At 38.2% G+C, this 19,094-nt stretch overlaps 2 protein-coding genes across 7 annotated transcripts in view; both read right to left on the bottom strand.

Moving 5' to 3' along the window:
• DLGAP1 (DLG associated protein 1) overlaps nt 1–19,094 on the bottom strand; it is a 313,149-nt gene that overhangs the window by 33,522 nt on the left and 260,533 nt on the right. The window lies entirely within an intron of this gene.
• Nucleotides 13,053–13,568, bottom strand: LOC123326623 (protein C1orf194-like). The gene is made up of 2 exons (XM_044920914.1): nt 13,490–13,568; nt 13,053–13,372 (listed from the first exon to the last, which is right to left on the bottom strand). The coding sequence occupies exons 1-2, from the start codon at nt 13,566–13,568 to the stop codon at nt 13,053–13,055; spliced, it is 399 nt and encodes a 132-aa protein (XP_044776849.1).

Consider the following 19,094-nt stretch of genomic DNA (forward strand, 5'->3'; position numbering starts at 1 on the left):
GGGTATCTTTGTTCCTTTTTGAAAAAAACACATCTTTAAAAAATAAAAGCAAAATAATGACTCTTGATATACAAAAGCAGAAAACCTTCATCATGAGCAGACATGTACTATAAGAAAGGTTAAAAGAAGTCTTTCAAGAGGAAGGAAAATGATGCTGGATGGAAATTTGGATCTACACAAAGAAATGAATAACACTGGAAATCATAACTTTGTGGATGAATAGGACTTTTTCCCTTTTATTTAAATCATTTAATTAATTAGTTTAAAATTTTATTTTTAAGTAATCTTTATACCTAACATGGAGCTCAAACTCAGGACCCCGAGATCAAGAGTCACTGACTGAGCCAGTCAGGTGCCCCTATTTAAATCATTTTAAAGATAATTGACTTTTAAAGCAAAAATAATAACACTATATTATGGATTTTTAATACATGTAGAAGTAAAATGTTTGATAATAGCACAAATCTGGGTAGTAGAGGAATGAAAACATACTATTGTAAGTTTCTTACATATGAAATGATCTAATTTCAATTGAAGGTATAATATAATTAAAGATCTACATTATAATCCCTATAGCAACCATTAAAAATTCAATGAAGAGTTATAGCTAATAAGACAACAAAGGGAATAAAATAGAATCATAAAAAGATAATCCAAAGGAAGGTAGAAAAAATGAAAAATAGGACAAAGAAGAGATACAATTAACAAACAAATACAAACTGGTAACTTAAACCCAAACACATCAACAATTCCATTAAATGTAAGAGGTCTAAGTATCCCAATTAAAAGGAAGAGGTTGTATGATTGGGTTAAAAAGCAAGACCCAACTATATGCTACCCATAAAAAAAACCACTTTAAATATAAAGATATAAATAATTTGAATGAAAAAGGCTACCTCATGCTAACACTAATGAAAAGAAAGTTCAAGAGCACCTGGCTAGCTGAGTTGGTAGAGCATGTGACTCTTGATCTTGGTGTCATGAGTTCAAGCCCCACGTTGGGCATAGAACTTACTTAAAAAAAAGAAAGAAAAGAAAGCTTAATTGGCTATCTTAATATCAGACAAGGTAGATTTCATAACAAAAAATCTTAGGGAGAAAGAGGGATGTTTCATAACCAGAAAGGGGCCAATTCATGAAGAGGACATAGCAATCTTAGATGTTTGTGCACCTAATAAAAGAGCTTCAAAATACACAAAGCAAAAAAAAAAAAAAAAGCAAAAACAAAATACACAAAGCAGAAGTTGATAGAATAAGGAGAAATAGATAAATCACAATTACAGTCAGAAGTTTCAACATTGCTTTCTCAATAATTGATAGAATGTATAGACAGAAAATCAGAAGTTTATGGAGAAATTAAAAAACTAACCTGGCCTAATTGGCATTTATAGAATACTCCATTCGAAAATAGAAGAATATACATTTTTTTTTTTCCAGTGCACACAGATTATTTAGCAAGATAGACAGTATTTTGGGCCACAGAACAAATCTCAATGAATTTTAAAGAATTCAAGACATAAAGTATGGTGTCTGGCCACAATGGAATTAAATAGACATCAATAACTAAATGATATTTACCAAGTCCCAAAATATTTGTGAGCTAGATAACACATAGACTATGGGTTAAAGAAAAAAAGGAGATTAGGAAGTATTTTGAACTGAATGAAAATGAAAACACAATAATCAGTTTGTGAGATGTAGTTAAAATGGTACTTAAAGGGACATTTATAGCATTAGACACCAATAGTACAGAAAAATAAAGGTCTCAATTCAATGTTCAACTGCTACTTTAAGAAATTAAAAAATAGAAGGGCAAATGCAATCTATGGTAAATAGAATAAAGGAAATGAAAAAGAGCAAAAAATCAATGAAATAGAAAACAGGAAAACAGAAATACCAGTGAAATCAAAGCTTTTTCTTTTAAAAAATTGATAAAAATAATCCTCTACCCAGGCTGATGAGGGAAAAAAAAGAAGACACACATTGCCAATATCAGAAATGAGAGAGGTGACATCACGACAGATTCTATAGCTATTAAAATTATATGAAAGTAATATTATGAACAACTTTATACCAATAAATTGGATAACTTAGATGAAATAGACAAATTCCTTGAAAGACAAACTACCAAGGATCAACTAAGAAGAAATCAATGACTTAAATAGCCTTATACCTATTAAAGGATTGAATTTGTAGTAAAAAAATCTTTCCCACAAAGTAAACTCCAGATCCACACAGTTTCACTGGCTAATTTGATTAAATATCTAATGAAAAATTATAACAATGTCACACAAACACTTTTAGAAAATTGAGGAGGAAAAATACCTCCTAAGTCTTTCTATGAGGATAGCATTACTCTAACAACATACAACAAAGACAATACAAGAAAACTACAGAACAATATTTCTCATGAATACAGGTACAAATATTTTCAACCAAATATTAGCAAATCTCATCCAAAAACTTTCTTTATGGATTACGCATGATGACAAAATTGAGCTTATCCCAAGAATACGAAATTGGGTTAACATTAAAAAATCAGTTAATGGGGCGCCTGGGTGGCTCAATCATTAAGCGTCTGCCTTGGGCTCAGGTCATGATACCAGGGTCCTGGGATCGAGCCCCACATTGAGCCCCACATCAGGCTCCCTGCTCCGCGGGAGGCCTCCTTCTCCCTCTCCCACTCCCCCTGCTTGTGTCCCTCTCTCACTGTGTCTCTCTCTCTGTCAAATAAATAAATAAAATCTTTTAAAAAAAATCAGTTAATGTCAGACAACTGAATAAATATCCACATGTAAAAGAATGAAGCTGGATCCTTACCTCACACCACATAGAAAGTTAGCTCAAAATAGGTCAACAGCCTGAATTTAGGAGTTAAACCTATGTAATTGTTAGAGGAAAACATAGGGGCAAATCTACATGATTTGGCTTTGGCAAAGGTTTCTTAAATATGACATTGAAAGCATAAGTGATGAGAAAAACCAGACTTCATCAAAATTAAAAACTTTTGTGCATCAAAAAACACTATCAAGGGTGCCTGGGTGGCTCAGTTGGTTGGGTGACTGCCTTCAGCTCAGGTCATGATCCTGGAGTCCCGGGATCGAGTCCCGCATCGGGCTCCCTGCTCCGCGGGGAGTCTGTTTCTCCCTCTGACCCTCCCCCCTCTCATGTGCTCTCTCTCATTCTCTCTCTCAAATAAATAAATAAAATCTTAAAAAAAAAAAAAAAACACTATCAATACAGTAAAAAGACAACCCAAAGAAGGGGAGAAAATATTTGTAAATCATATATCTGATAAGGGTCTGGTATCCAGAATATATAAAGAACACAGCACTCAGCAATAAAAACAACCTAATTTAAAAAATGGGCAAAAGTTGGGGCACCTGTGTGACTCAGTTGGTTAAGCATCTCTTGATTTCAGCTAAGGTCATGATCTCAGGGTCATGAGATTGAGCCCTGCATCAGGCTCTGCACTCAGCATGGAGTCTGCTTGTCCCTCTCCCTCTGCTCCTACCCCTGGCTAACACGTGCATGCTCTCTCTCTCAAATAAATAACATCTTTCCAAAAAAAATAAACAAATAAATAATGGGCAAAAGACTTGAATAGATAAATCTCCAAAGAGATAAACAAATGGCCAATAAACACATGAAAAGATAATCGACATTAGTAGTCATTAGGGAAATGCAAATTCAAGCCATAATGAGATACCACTTCATATCCACTAGGATGGTCATAATTTTTAAAAATGGAAAATAACAAGTGTTGGCCAAAATGTGGAGAAATTGGAATGCTCATATGCTCTTGGTGGGAATGTAAAATGGTATAGTTGCTGTGGAATATAATTTGGTGCTTCCTCAAAAAGGAATCCTAAACATAGAATTACCATATGACCCAGCAATTCTACTCCTAGGTAAATACCAAAAAGAATTAAAAACAGATGTTCAAACAAAAACTTGTACACAAATGTTTGTAGTAGCTGTATTCATAGTAGCTGAAAGAGAAAACATGGCCACTAAAAGATGAATGAATAAACAATGTAATATAACCATATAATGGCTATTCAGCCATAAAAAGGAATGAAATACTGATACATGCTACAACATGGATGAACCTCAAAACGGACACAAAAGGCCACATATTGTATGATTCCATTTATAAGAAATAACCAGTAGGCAAATCCATAAAGAGAGAAAACAGATTAGCAGTTTCAAAAGGCTGGGAGGAAGGGTAAACAGACAGTGACTTCTTAATGGATATGGGATTTTTGTCTGAAGTGACAAAAATATTTTGGATCTAGATAGTGGTGATGGTTGTACAACATTGTGAATGACTTAATGCCACTGAATTGTACACGTAAAATGGTTAAAATGGTAAATTTTATTTTATATGTATTTTACCATAATTTAAAAAATCAGTCAAGGGGCGCCTGGGTGGCTCAGTCAGTTAAGCCTTTGGCTCAGGTCATGATCCCAGAGTCCTGGGATCCAGCCCCGCATCGGAATCCCTGCTCAGTGGGGAGCCTGCTTCTCCCTCTCCCTCTCTCCCTGCTTGTGCTCTCACTCTCTCAAATAAATAAATAAAATCTTTAAAAAAAAATCAATGCAATTCATCATATTTATAGTTTAAAATGAAAAAGCTTGTAATATCTCATTAGATATAAAAAAAAAGCATTTGACAAAATCCAACATCCGTTCCTGATCATAATTCTCAACAAACTAGAAATAGAGAGGAACTTCCTCAATTCAATAAAGGGCATCTACAAAAAACATAAAGCTCACATAATACTTAATGGTGAAAGATTGAATATTTTTACGGAAGATCAGAAATAAGGCAAGGGTGACCATACTCATGATTTCTATTCAAAATTATATTGGAGGTTTTAGCCAGTGTAATAAAATAAGAAAAAGAATACATCCAGATGTAAAGAAATAAATCTCTCTTTTTTTGTAGATAACATGGTAGTCTAGAATATCACATGGACCCTACAAAAAAGACACTAAAACTAGTAGGCTAGTTTAGGAACATTACAGGATAGAAGATCAACACACAAAAATCAATGGTATTTCTATGACCTAACAATAGACAGTTGGTAAGTGAAGTAAAAATACCATTTATAATATCAGGGACAAAAAGAAATATCTATGGGCAAATCTGACAAAATATGTGCAAGACATTTACACTGTAAATTACATAATATTGCTAAATAAAAGAAGAGAGAGGGGCGCATGGGTGGCTGTTGTTTAAGTGTCCAACTCTTAGTTTCGGCTCAGGTTGTGATCTCAGGGTCATGAGATTGAGCCCCGAGTCAGGCTCCCCACTCAGCAGAGAGTCTGCTTCTCTCCCTCTGCGCCTCCCCCTGCTCACATGCTCTCTCTCTCTCTCAAATAAATAAATCTTTTAAAATAAATAACAAGTAAATAAATGAATGAATGAATAAAGAGAGATAGTTAAGATGTGAAATCTGACAGTGATGTATACAATGCAGTCTCAATCAAAATCTGGTAGGTCTTTAATAGAAATTAACAACAAACTCTTTCTAAAACTCATTATGGAAAGGCAAAGGACCTAGAATTGCAAGAAAAAAAAAAAAGCTTTGAAAAGAAGGAGTTGGAGGACATACATTATCTAACTTCAAGATTTACTATAAAGCTGCAATAGTTAGAACAGTGTGGTATTGGCATGAAGATAGGCAATTAGATCTATGGAACAGCACAGAGAACACAAAAACAGATCCATATACATATATCAACAAATATTTTAAAAGGATATTCTATCTTTAAAAAATTCTAGAAAATGCAAACAAATGGCAGCAAGTGGGGAAAGCCGTAGGGGAGAAGAAGTGGGAGGGCAGGAGGGGCTGACTATGAAGGGGTAAGAGGAGACATTTGGAGGTGATGGATGTGTTCTCTATTTTGATGGTGGTGATAGTTCCATTATATATATGTATACATACATATATATGTATTTCTGATAAATATATATAAATTTATCAAATTATATACTTTATATGTATAGTTTATTGTATGTCAGTTTCAATAAAGCTGTTAAAACAATAAGGGGATTTATTTTATTTTTAAAGATTTTATTTATTTGACAGAGAGACAGTGAGAGACGGAACACAAGCAGGGGGACTGGGAGAGGGAGAAGCAGGCTTCCCCTGGAGCAGGGAGACCGATACGGGGCTCGATCCCAGGACCCTGGGATCATGACCCGAGCTGAAGGCAGACGCTTAATGACTGAGTCACCCAGGCGCCCCAACAATAAAGGGATTTAAAGAGGACAGGTATCTGTGCACTCAAGTGCCTCCCTCTGAGTGTAAAGTGGTGGGTGCAGATTTTTTCAAAAGCTATTTGCAAATTGGTATGAAGAATATTAAAAAATATTTGAATTCTTAAACCCAGAAATGGAATAATCTGAAATAGCAAAAATACTTACTGCACAAAGATATTTATCACAAGGGCACCTGGGTGGCTCAGTCATTAAGCGTCTGCCTTTGGCTCAGGTCATGATCCCAGGGTCCTGGGATGGAGCCCCACATCAGGCTCCCTGCTCAGCAGGAGGCCTGCTTCTCCCTCTCCCACTCCCCCTGCTTGTGTTCCCTCTCTTGCTGTGTCTCTCTCTGTCAAATAAATAAATAAAATCTTAAAAAAAAAAGATTTATCACAATATTATACATCACTATTTTGATCAGTCCCTTTTGATTTTTAGCGAAGTTGTACATGCACACAATTTTAAAGATTTAATTTTTTAATTTTTTAATTTTTTAATTTTTTTATTAGACAAGGAGAGAATACAAGCAGGGGGAGCGGCAGGCAGAGGGAGAGGGAGAAGACAGACGCTTAACCGTCTGAGCCACCCAGGCTCCCCATGCACACAATTTTAAAATATCAAGTGGTTCTACAAAGCTGGCTATGAAAAATAGAAATTCTTGGTCTGCTGATGTAATAATTTTCTGTTCCACAGGCAGCCACTTTTAAATACTACTTCTAAATAACAAACATTGCTGTTTGTTAACAATTTAGTTTTTGTCTTTAGGAAAGATGAACCTTTAGATTTCTCTTACCTCATCTTCATTCACTCCTCTTCATTCTGTCTCCGTCTCCGTTCCCTGTCTGTGTCTGTCTGTGTATCTGTCTGTCTGTCTCTCTCTCTCACACACACACACATGCACTCTGGTCTGCTCCAGTATTTTTTTTTCCATTCTCCTGATATAGTTACATTGTAAATTTGGATCAATATTTAGGACATGCTTTTTATGACTACATTATTATGAGCAGGAAATAGTATATACAGCTGACTGTGTGTTATGGCCTCAATTGTGCACTTCTCCTCCAACAAATTCAGATGCGGAAGTCCTAACCTCCAGTACCTCAGAATGTGACTGTTTTTGGAGACGGCTTTAAAGAGGTAATATAAAGTAAAATAAAGTCATATGAGTGGGCCCTAATCCAGTGTGACTGATGACCTTATAAGAAGTGGAAATTGGGACACAGACACAGAGGGGAAAAACACCTGAAGACACAGGGGGAAGACAGTTATCTACAAGCTAAAACCCGCAGAAGAAACCAACCCCACCAACACCTTGATCTTGGACTTCTAGCTTCCAGAACTGTGAGGAAATAAATGTCTGCTGTTTCAGCTGCCCAGTCTGTGATGCTTTGCTATAGCAGCCCTAGCAAACTACTATGCCATATTATATTCTACTTTCTACCACATTTTTTCTTTTTTAAAAATTTGCTTAATTTTTTTATGTACTTAGCACTTACTCAATCCTCAGAATTCCCCCAGATGTGTAGTTTTCTGTGCACGCATTGAAACAAACACATAGGTATGCTACAGGTCTTCTTGAATTGATCTTTCACAGAGCTTCTGACCTGCTCCACCACAGCTGGTCACTCCCTAGACCTGCTTCACAACTGTTGTCTGGAAATTTCTCAATCATCTTGAGGCCTCCCTTTCCCCCTTTCTTGTGTTGGATTACTTGTTTCCTGGATTACTTCTTTGCTTTTCCCCTTTTGTACTTTTTCTAGAAATTTCTTCAATTTATCTTCCAACTCTTCTATTGGGTTTTCCAGTGTTGCTATTCAGTTTTTAATTTCTAAGAGCACTTTTCTTTTTCTTTGCACCCCACCACCTCCTCTCCTCCTCAGGGGGATAAGATGTTCTGTAAGAGACTATATCAATTTTCTTTTTCTTTTTTTAAAAGATTTTATTTATTTGAGAGAGAGAGAGCATGAGCAGGGGAGAAGCAGAGGGAGAGGGACAAGCTGACTCCACACTGAACACAGAGCCCCATGTGCAGCTGGATCCTACGACCCTGAGATCATGACCTGGCCAAAATCTAAAGTCTAACACTTAACAGACTGAGCCACACAGACACCCCAGAAAACATACCAATTTTCACTTCTGTCATGGAGCTTTCCTTGCCCACCTTTCCCTTCTTTTCTCTTAAAAATAACTTTTTAATTTTCTGAATATTCCTTAAAACTTTTGGTTCTTTTTTTACAGCCCTGATCTGAGCTTGCTGATTGTTAGCTGTCTGCTCATGCTTGAAAGGCACAGTAAAAGCCTCTTCAGAAGTCTGTGCTGTAGGGAGGGGCTTATCCCCATGATCCTCAGTGTAGGTGATCTCACTGGGCTCTCACCTTGCAAAATCCCTGATGTCAGTGTGTCTTTGGTCAGTCCCCCCACAATAGATTGTTCCATACTTCTGCTTAGAGGGAATAAGCCTGGCTGCCAGGATTCTGGGAGCAGTGTGAGCATAAGAAGGCTCAGGGCAGGGTGGCTCAGCATTCTGTTTGTAAATTTTCACTTATCTTTTTATTTTCAGGCTCGTAATGGTGCCCTCAACTGTGCTGCTGTCCTCCATTTCTGAGACCCTTTGTTTTAGCAGCTGAACAAGAGAAACCTCCAGTCTTCAGCCAGAGTGGGGAAGGGCTGTCACAGGGCTCTGCAGGTACAAAGAGTTCGTAGCTCCTTTGTCCCTACTTTTCAGAGTGCTCAATGCTGTCTGGCCCCATGCCTTTTGTGAATCTTGGGTTTTTGCATCACTGGCTTTAGATTCTGCTTTCCCTGGTCAGCTGAGTCAGCGATCACTTGTCTGTCTGCCTTCCAGCTTCCTAAATGTCACTGTTCTTTTTTTCTCTCCTGTTCTCTTCATCCTTGGTAGTTTATGCCCAAACAAGCAAAAAAATCATTTTACTGCCATTTAGTTTCAGAAGGTCTAAAGATGATGTATGTATTTTTTTTTTAAAGATTTTATTTATTTATTTAATTGACAGAGAGAGAGAGAGACAGCAAGAGAGGGAACACAAGCAGGGGTACTGGGAGAAGGAGAAGCAGGCTTCCCACTGAGCAGGGAGCCTGATGCAGGGCTCGATCCCAGGACTCTGGGATCATGACCTGAGCTGAAGGCAGTCGCTTAACCAACTGAGCCACCCAGTTGCCCTGATGTATGTATTTTTTTCACTGTCTTTAACCAGAAGTCAATCTAGAAATAATGGAGATATTCAACAGTGGGAGACAGAGGAAGCAAATTATGATTCATACTTATTCTTGAATATTATATAACCATCAAAAGAAATGTTTGTTGTGAATTTTTAGTAATGAGAAAGCTTTTGTTATAACATTAGTTGATTTTATTTTATTTTTATTTAAAGTTTTGCTTTTTTTTCTTTAGTAATCTCTACACCCAACATAGGGTTCAAACTCATGACCCCAAGATCAAGAGTCACATGCTTTCCCGACTGAGCCAGCCAGGTATTCCAAATTATTACTAAATTTTATTTTATTTTTTTAAGATTTTTATTTATTTGAGAGAAAGAGAGGGAGAGAGAAATCACAAACAGGGGAGGAGGGGCAGAGGAGTGGGAGAGGGAGAAGACTCCCTGCTGAGCAGGGAGCCTGACCAGGACCCTGAGATCATGACCTGAGCCGAAGGCAGCCACCCAACCAACTAAACCACCCTGGCGCCCCTCTAAATTTTATACATAGAACAATTTTAGTAACTTTTAAAATGTTTATGGAAAAAGTATGGGTAAAAAATATATCCCTTTATTAATTCATGGTTAATGAGTGAAATTATGGGGAATTTTACTTCTGTAATTTATAAATTTTCATAATGTATAAATAGTATCTTTTAAATCATTAATTAGATTTAATAATACATAATTATTATGGAAGAGATAGATAATACTTAAGATACACACATACACATACACAGTTTTTTCATTGTTCCAAAGCCCATCAGAGAGGTATAAACTGCCCACATGCTGCTTTATGTTTTCCTCCAAGTAAATTTACATACCACTTTTATAACGAAAATAAATATATTCTTCCTCTTTTTGTGTCCACTGTTAGAGTCTTAGAGTCACTAGTGGGATCATGTAAGAAAGTCTTAAAAAAAAAAGAAAGCCTTGTATGAACCATGGTTAATATACAATTGTTACTTAGAAGGAAAGGGGAGATCCCTGGGAGCCTCTTAGCTTTCTCACCTTAGTAAATAGGAAGGATTGGTTTACTGGATTTGCTAATTATCAGCTCGGAAAGACAAGGAGACCTCATGCAAATTCCTGGGGAGCAGTCAGAAGGATGAGAGAGAATGGGCACAGGATGCTAGGAGGCATTGGGATACAGAGCAGAGACAGAGCGGGAGGTGTTGGCAAGATTGCCCGGCTTTGCTTGAAATCAGTCAGTTCCGCATATCAACAAATACTGTATGCTGTGTGGATCCTATCCAACGGGCCACTAGCTGACCCTTGAAACAGGAATTGGGGAAAGACAGCTAATCTTTGATGGAGATGAGGAATTTCTTCACTAGCTTAAGAGAAACAGTCTTCTTGCATGCATTCGTTATCCCTGGTTTGGCGCTGCCATGGCATTTAAACCAGTGACCTTTAGACAGCATTCCTCAAGGCACGGTCCCCACCACAAGGTAGCCCTGGAGAAGGGATGTGGCACATCTGCTATGGATGACATTTTGAGGACATCATGGCCGTCTGCAAATACACCAGGGAGATTTTTAGAATACTCCATTTAGAGTCCTCTTTTTGGAGCAGATTGGTTACTTAGTACATTTTACTAATGAGTTATTAACTTATTCCTTTTGTTTTAATTTGTAGCACTGCAGAACACCTAGATTTAAAAGTCTACCCCTTCATAGACAAATCAGCCAGGTGGACTTTGGTGTGTTAGTTTTGGTTCCTAAATTGTGATGGATTCAGAAGGTGATAATGAGTTTCTTGGCCTCTTACAAAGTCTTAGTTAATCTTCCTCTCTTTGTATGATCTCTTTCTTTCTCTGGCTCTATTTCCTTTCTCTCACTTTTTGTTAGGTTACAGTTGTGTATCAGTCTGTCTATTTGGGGAAGGAAGAGATGGATCATACTAGTCATTCAACCTGAAAACAACTTATCACTAGATAATTAAAAAAAAAATCCCTTAGCTGTCATTAGATAATCTCATTTGCCCAGTTTTGCTTTTTAAGATCCTATCTAAATGAATTACTACCAGCAGAATTGTAAGAAAAGAATCCTAATTAGAGACAGAAATTGTACGTAATCCCTGTTTGACAATGGATTTCTTTTGGAGAGGTTGAAAACAATCATTAACATCCATTTAAATGCTTATTTACTTTACAGCAGTTAACTATAAAGTGACCTTTGAGGAAGGGTATGTTTTGAAAAATTAAGCAGGAAAATTGGGGTTGCCAGTCCTTTTGGGAGATGACTCTGAAATAAACCAAAGGACTGAGAAACTGACCATCCTGCAAACTTCAGTAATTCATTAAATGTTCAACTTTTTCAAAACACAGTAAAAGTGGCTCATTCAAAATTTTGGGGTTGTTATTAGGTGTGTCCAAAGAATGCAGTATTTAGCATTCCTGTAGTTGGATCCATGTTAGGGTGTTTATTTGATAAAACAGAATAGTTGACTGCAGGGGAAATGTTTAAAGCAAAATTTTAAAATTGAGATAATTTTCTTATTGTTTCAGAAAAGGTGGTATAATTGCTTTCTTGAGACTTTGCTCTTTAGAGAGATTCTACTTGGGTGCATAATAGCATAGGAAACACTTTTACAGTGCTTCCTATATGTCAGGTATTTTTCTAAAAGTTTTATGTATATTACACCACACACCCTAAGACAACACTCTGAGGCTAACACTATTATCTACTACTCCTCTTTTTTTAATTAATAACTTTGTTTTTTATTTTATTTTATTTATTTATTTATTTTTTTAGGTACCTTCAAGCCCAAGCACCAGGTTGTTGAACCACATTTATAAGAATCAAGAGCTGTATTTCACAGCACAAACTGACAAAAAGGAATGGACTCCCAGGCAAGAAGATAGCAAAATAAGAGAATGAACAGTGGCAAGGAGCCAGGTCCAGGAAGATGGAACCCTTATGGAAAAGTAGAGCCCAGCAGATGACTAAAACCGGAAGGTCTGAAATATGTTAAGTGTGACCTCAGCATGAACGTTAACACTACACAGAGTTACCAGAATTATGGTGTGGTAAGCTCATTAAGAGAATGAGCTACGTCCACTCTTGTTTCCCCAACACTTAGCTCAGTGGCTGACATACAAGTTTGCAAGAAATGTTGAATGGATATTTCTATGTTTGGAATGAGTCCAGTTTACAAAATATGAATACCTGTCCCCTGCCAAACACAGTACTGTTTTTTGTTTTGTTTTTTTAAGTAGGCTCCACACCCAGCCCAATGTGGGGCCTAAAGTCGACCCGAGACCTAAGACCTGAGCTGAGACCAAGAGTCAGATGGTTAACCAACTGAGCCACAAAGGTGCCCCATGTGCTGTTTTGTTCTAAATCCTTAGCTTTTCAGCAAGATGACTTTCCAAATTGCAAATATGTCCAGCAGGACTAGTTTCTAGAAGTTGGAAAACTTCCCTCCCACATTTTAAGAGCAGTCAAGTGGCAACTCTTAAGTCCATGGGTAACACACTTGAGGCTTCATCCAGCACAATTCTATTTAATGGAGGTGGGCAGCAGGATGTTCCATTATGATTAATTTAGTCCAGGGACCTGTCAACATTAGGTAGAGAAGAAGCCACCATCATTCTTTCGGGAGTAGCCTCCATTGGTGGCTGCAGTGTGAGGGGACACTATGGATCCCTGGATGCTGTGGATAGACTCCTTCTTAGGGTTGATCCAGTGTCTGATGTTAGCTCGGGAAGTGATGGAAGGTGGCGGAGGAGGGGGTAAAAGTTCTCCAGGGAATTGGGTCTTGATGATTCCACGGGTATCCTGGGTGGTCTCCTGGTGTAAGAGTATCTCACTTTTGTTCTTGAATGTCCCTGTGTGGTGGTTGTACAAGGCTGCTAAGCAGAAATCCAGGTCATCCTTTGGTATCTCAGGATCAAAAAAAGAAACATCCCGCCTCATGGAGGTGATTGTGGGAGTTGAGCTGAGCCGACTCCAGGGTTGCTGTTGCTGAGCAAGGTGAGCTGGGTTCTTATATGGCAGTTTCTTGGAAGCCCGGAGTTTTCCCAGGAAGGTATCATCGTTATCCAACGTAGGGTGCTGGAAGGGGTCTCGGGTGAAAGGCATGGTAAAATGCGGAGTGAGCCGCTGGTGTGAGGGATGGGAAGCCAATAACTTTGTTTTTTAGAGCAGTTTTAGATTCACAACAAAGTCGAACAGAAAGTACAGTGATTTCTTATATACCCTTTCCCCTCTTCCGCCCCCGGATCTCCCCTTTATCAACATCCCCCACCAGAGTGGTACATTTGTTACAATGCCGAACCTATATTGACACATCAGTACTATCCAAAGTTTGTAGTTTAGGTTAGGGTTCACTCTTGGTGGGGGGTACATTCTTTGGGTTTAGACAGATGGATAATGACATGCATCCACCATTGTAGTAGTGTAGTATACAAAGTAGTTTCACTGGCCTAAAAATCCTCTTTGCTATGCCTAACATTCCTCTTACTCTCTTAATCATTATTTCACTATCTCAATAGTTGCTTTCTTTCTAGAATGTCATGTAGTTGGAATTCCACAGATTGGCTTCTTTTGCTTAGTAATATGCATTTAAGTTTCCTCCATGTCTTTTTGTGGCCAGATAGCTTATTTCTTTTTTAATGCTGAATAAAATTCCATTGTCTGGCTATACCACAGCCTATTTACTCATTCACTTACAGAAGGATGTCTTGGTTGGTTCCAGGTTTTGCAATTATGAATAAAGCTGCTATCAATATCCGCGTGCAGGTTTTTGTGTGAGCGTACGTTTTCAACTCCTTTGGTAAATACCAAGGAGTTCGATTGCTGGATTATATGGTAAGAGTATGTTTAGTTTTGTAAGAAATTGCCGAACTGTTTTCCAAAGTGGATGGACCATTTTGCATTCCTGCCAGTAATGAATGAGACTTAAGAGTGCCTTACCAGCATTTGGTATTGTCAGTGTTTTGGATTTTGGCCATTCTAATATGTGAGTAGTGGTATTTCACTGTTGTTTTAAATTTCAATTCCCTAATGATATATGATGTGGAACATCTTTTTATATGCTTACTTGCCATTTATGTATCTTCTTTGGGGAGGGGTCTGTTAAGGTCTTTTGCCCATTTTTAAAATCAGGTTGTTTGCTTTCTTATTATTGAGTTTTAAGAGTTCTTTGTATATTTTGGATAGCAGCCCTTTATTAGATATGTCTTTTGCAAGTATTTTCTCCCAGTGTGTGGCTTGTCTTCTCATTCTCATGACGCTCTTTCACAGAGCAGAAGCTTTCAATTTTAATGAGGTCCAGAGTTTATCAATTACTTTTTTCATGGATTGTGTCTATATTTTGTATGTTATACCTATTGTGTACTGTATTCTTACAATCAAGTAAGCTAAAGAAAAGAAAATGTTATTAAGAAAATCATCAGGAAGAGAAAATGCACTTAACAATATTACGCTGTAAAAAATCTGCGTGTAAGTGGACCTGCACAGTTCAAACCTGTGTTGTTCAAGGGTCAGCTGTGTTTCTTTTACTCTTTTTAATGGTTGCCCTAGAGTTTGCGCTATACATTCTACAACTCACCCAAGTCTGCTTTCAAATAACCCTATACCACTTCGGGAGTGGTGCAAGTACCGTGTAGTTAAATAATCCTAATTCCTCCCTCCCATTCTTTGTATCATTGCTGTTACTCAATCCATTTACATACAAGCAATTTGTATTCAAATTGCCTTTGAATACAGACAAGTACATCTGACTTCAGACAGTACATCTGAGTGTTAGCAGAATGGAGCAGAGAGGGTATGAGACTTGAAATGTGGAGCCTGGAGCTGCCTCCTAGTTTCAATACCAGGTTGCTCTGTAAGTCAGGGCAGGACACTTCTCTGTGTGCCTGAGGGATAAGATGGTGTCTAAGGACCAGCCCAGGCTGCAGCCTTCTGGGGCTTCCCATTACCCTGAAGTCTGTAGTAGCAGAAGTGCTCTATCTGAGTTCTTAACAGGTTTCTGTTGCTTCCGTATGTATGGAAAACAGGCTACATACACGTACCTGCTAAGCGCTCCATTGTGTTTTTGGAAAAGACTATGGAACAGGTTCCTGGAGCATTTTGACAAGTTTCAGATAGAGGTACCTAATCCTGACCCTGGAGGTTTGGAAAGGCTCATCAGCTATGTTCTCACTGATTTCTGGTTATTGGCTAGTTAAGGAGTGGCAAGCATCTTAATTGTACATTAATGAGGACTTAATTACAATTAACTGATTCCATAGCAGCTAGTGATGATTAGCTTTTAAAGAAAGGCTGTTAGTTCAAGTAGTTCCCATAGCCTTTCAGGCTGAAAAAGGATGGACTCTAAGACACCTTTAGAACAGAGCTCTCTGCATCTCCAGATGTCTCCATCATTTGAACTTGAGGACAGAATGCATCCTCTGGATCAAGTCACTCATAACTTAGGCCTCTTCTAAGGGAGGGGGGTCACAAACATTTCAGAGTGTAGGTGTGGACACTGGCATTCCAAGTCAGGCTTCTCTGTCTTATTAACTCTTTGGTTTTGGACAAGCTCTGTGTTTGAGTTGAGAGTTCTCACTGGTTTGTTGGGAAACTTATGAGATAAAAGACATGAAAAAAGAAAAGAATGAGGAAAAAAAAGTCTTCATTTGGCCTTCACTTATTCTTTCTCAGATGCTCTTCTTCTTTAAAAAAAATTTTTTTTTAAAGATTTTATTTATTTATTTGACAGAGAGAGAGAGAGACAGTGAGAGAGGGAACACAAGCAGGGGAGTGGGAGAGGGAGAAGCAGCGCCGCCCCGCCCCCTCCCCCAGCAGAGAGCCCAATGCAGGGCTCGATCCCAGGACCCTGGGATCATGACCTGAGCCGAAGGGAGACGCTTAACAACTCAGCCACCCAGGTGACCCTATGCATGTGTTTTCTACAGTTGTCCCACGGTTTTTGGAAATCCTGGTTTTTGTTTTTGTTTTCCAGTTTGTTTCTCTTCGCTTTTTAGTTTGAGGAATTTCTATTATTTTACCCTCAAGCTCAGAGATTCTTTGCTCAGCTGTGTCTAGTCTACTAATGAGCCCATCAAAGGCAGTCTTCCTTTCTGTTCCAGTGTTTTTGATCCCTAGCAAATCTTGTTTATCCTTTCTTAGAATTTCCATCTCTGCTTCCATTTTCCATCTGTTCTTACATGCTGTCTACTATTTCCATCAAAGCACTTAGCATTATTAATCATAGTTTTAAAAAATTCCTGGTCTGATAATTCCAGTAGTCCTGCCATATCTGACTCTGGTTCTGATGCTTGTTCAGTCACTCTAAACTGTGCTTTTTACCTTTTAGTACGCTTTGTAAATTATTGTTGAAAAGTAGGCATGGGGGCGCCTGGGTGGCTCAGTCGGTTAAGCGTCTGCCTTCGGCTCAGGTCGTAATCCCGGGGCCCTGGGATCAAGTCCCGCATTGGGCTCTCTGCTCAGCGGGGAGCCTGCTTCTCCCTCACACTCTCCCTCTGTGCTTTCTCTCTCTCTCTCTCAAATAAATAAATAAAATCTTAAAAAAAAAATAGAAAAAAAAAGAAAAAAGAAAAGTAGGCATGGTGTCCTGGGTAAAAGGAACTGTGGTGAAGCATTCTGATTGATTAGAAGATCTTTTGGTAAACCTGCACCCCAGGACCATGAACTTCAACAGTGCTTTTCAGTTTCTCTCCACCTTGTGTGGCTAGAGGGGGCAGGAGTCGGGTGTTCTGCTTCTTCCACATGTAAGGCCAGAGGGAGCTGGAGTTGGGTACTTCCCTTCCCCCAGGTAGTTTAGACTCTGATAAGACAACAGGTTAGGCTCTGGTAAAGTAGTTTCTCTTGAGGGCAGATCTTATTTAGAATGCTCTGGCATATTTCAAGGTGGTTTCTCCTTTCTCTGCTGGAAGCACCAGGGGAGTTTTCTTTGATTTTGACTGTGAGGACTTGGTAACCTCCTGGAGGTAACTCACAAAACTATGGAGATACCCCCTCTCCCCCATTACTGGGTCCCCCTGAAATATTTCACTCTCAGACTTGTCCTCACTGAGCCTCTAGCAGCTCATCAGTGCAGTTTAGGTGTTCCTGCCCTGGCACTGCTTCCCACGGACGTTTTTGCTTGTGGGTTTCTACTCTGGTTTTTTCTATGTCTGTATGTCTGTCTCTCCAATTTTGGGGGCAGGGGTTTGCCCTCTGCTCTTAACTTCTCTGACTGATTGAGGAAGAGTTGTTGATTTTTCAGTTTGTTACCTTTTTACTTTTTAGGACAGAGTGACAACTTCTAAATTCCTTGCATGCTGGACCAGAAACCACCTATTATCCCTCTTTTTACATGTAAGGAAACCAAGGCACAAAGCTATTTATTAACTTGATCATGCGGTAGAGCCAGGATTTGAATCTAGGTGTTCTGGCTCAAGAGTCTGTGCTGTTAACCACCACACCATTAAGGAAAACAAGCAGGTTGGGCCAGTGGGGAAAGGAAGAATATGTTTTCTTACCATGAGTCATTCATGTCTCCTGTGTTAACATTTTCAAAAAATTTTCCAAAACACTTAAAGGAACAAGTATCAGAAGGGTTGCCTTGAAAATAATGATTACTAAAATTTGAGGTAGATACAGTGAGTAAATATTTTAGAGTAAAAAAAAAAATCACTCCTAAACATACCATCTTTACAGATTACATTTCAGTTTGTGTCCATCTTTATGGACTACATGGATATTGTGTATTCAGCTTTTTCACTTAACATTGTATCATGGTGATTTCTCCATGTTTCTGTATCTTCTTTACAAAATACATTTAATAGCTATTTATTCTACCTTGGTGATGTGCTAAAATTTATAAAAATATTCTCTTAATGTTTGACGTTTGGTAATTATTATTTTTCTTTTACAATGATAGATAATGTCCCGCAATTGGTTTCCTTCCTTTGAGTAATTTCATTCACGATAGCTCCATGAATGTGTGTATTGGGTCGTTGGGTGTGGATACATATATGACTATTGCCGACTTTTGTCATATTAGTTTCCACAATGGTTGTGTCGATTTTCTGGGCTTCCAACATTGTATAATTTTATGAAATTATAGAAAATATTATATATACATATATTGAAAACCTCTTAGATACAAGTGCAGTGTCAATACTGGAAGGCTCTGAAATTACACATCTTCTATAAACTGATGCATAACCTTTTTCCAGATACTCAGTTTATGTTGCATGTAGCCTTGTATGTGGGAGGCAGTCTGTAGATATTTATTGGATGGATAGATAGATGGATGGATGGATGACCTCCAACTGATTCCTTCTAATCAACACACAGAAAGTGAGTGGCAAAGTTGAGCTGATGCTCTGATTTATAATATAGAGCTCTTTCTCCTACTTTAACTGCAGTTCTACTTCATTCACCAATATATATTGTATACTTAGTATGTGAAAACACAGTTCTAGAAGCTGGGGGTACTACTATCAATAAAACATAGTTCTACCCATCATGTACCTCACAGTTTTATTGAGAAACTCACATACCTCTCTAGATCAAGTTCTCATTTATAAAATGAATGTAGTGACTTCAGAAGTTCCTTCTAGTTTCTGAAACTCTAAACTTCCCAAGTCTAGATATTAAGACTCTAGAGTAGGA

This window comes from Neomonachus schauinslandi, chromosome 14 (genome assembly GCF_002201575.2).
Source record: "Neomonachus schauinslandi chromosome 14, ASM220157v2, whole genome shotgun sequence".
Classification (NCBI taxonomy): Eukaryota; Metazoa; Chordata; class Mammalia; order Carnivora; family Phocidae; genus Neomonachus; species Neomonachus schauinslandi.

Bases quoted from the DNA above. Each gene is read 5' to 3' on its own strand.
- LOC123326623 (XM_044920914.1), bottom strand. From the start codon at position 13,568: ATGCCTTTCACCCGAGACCCCTTCCAGCACCCTACGTTGGATAACGAT. The intron at 13,373-13,489 runs AGAAACTGCCAT...TTTTTGATCCTG, and splicing joins GGGAAAACTCCGGGCTTCCA to AGATACCAAAGGATGACCTG.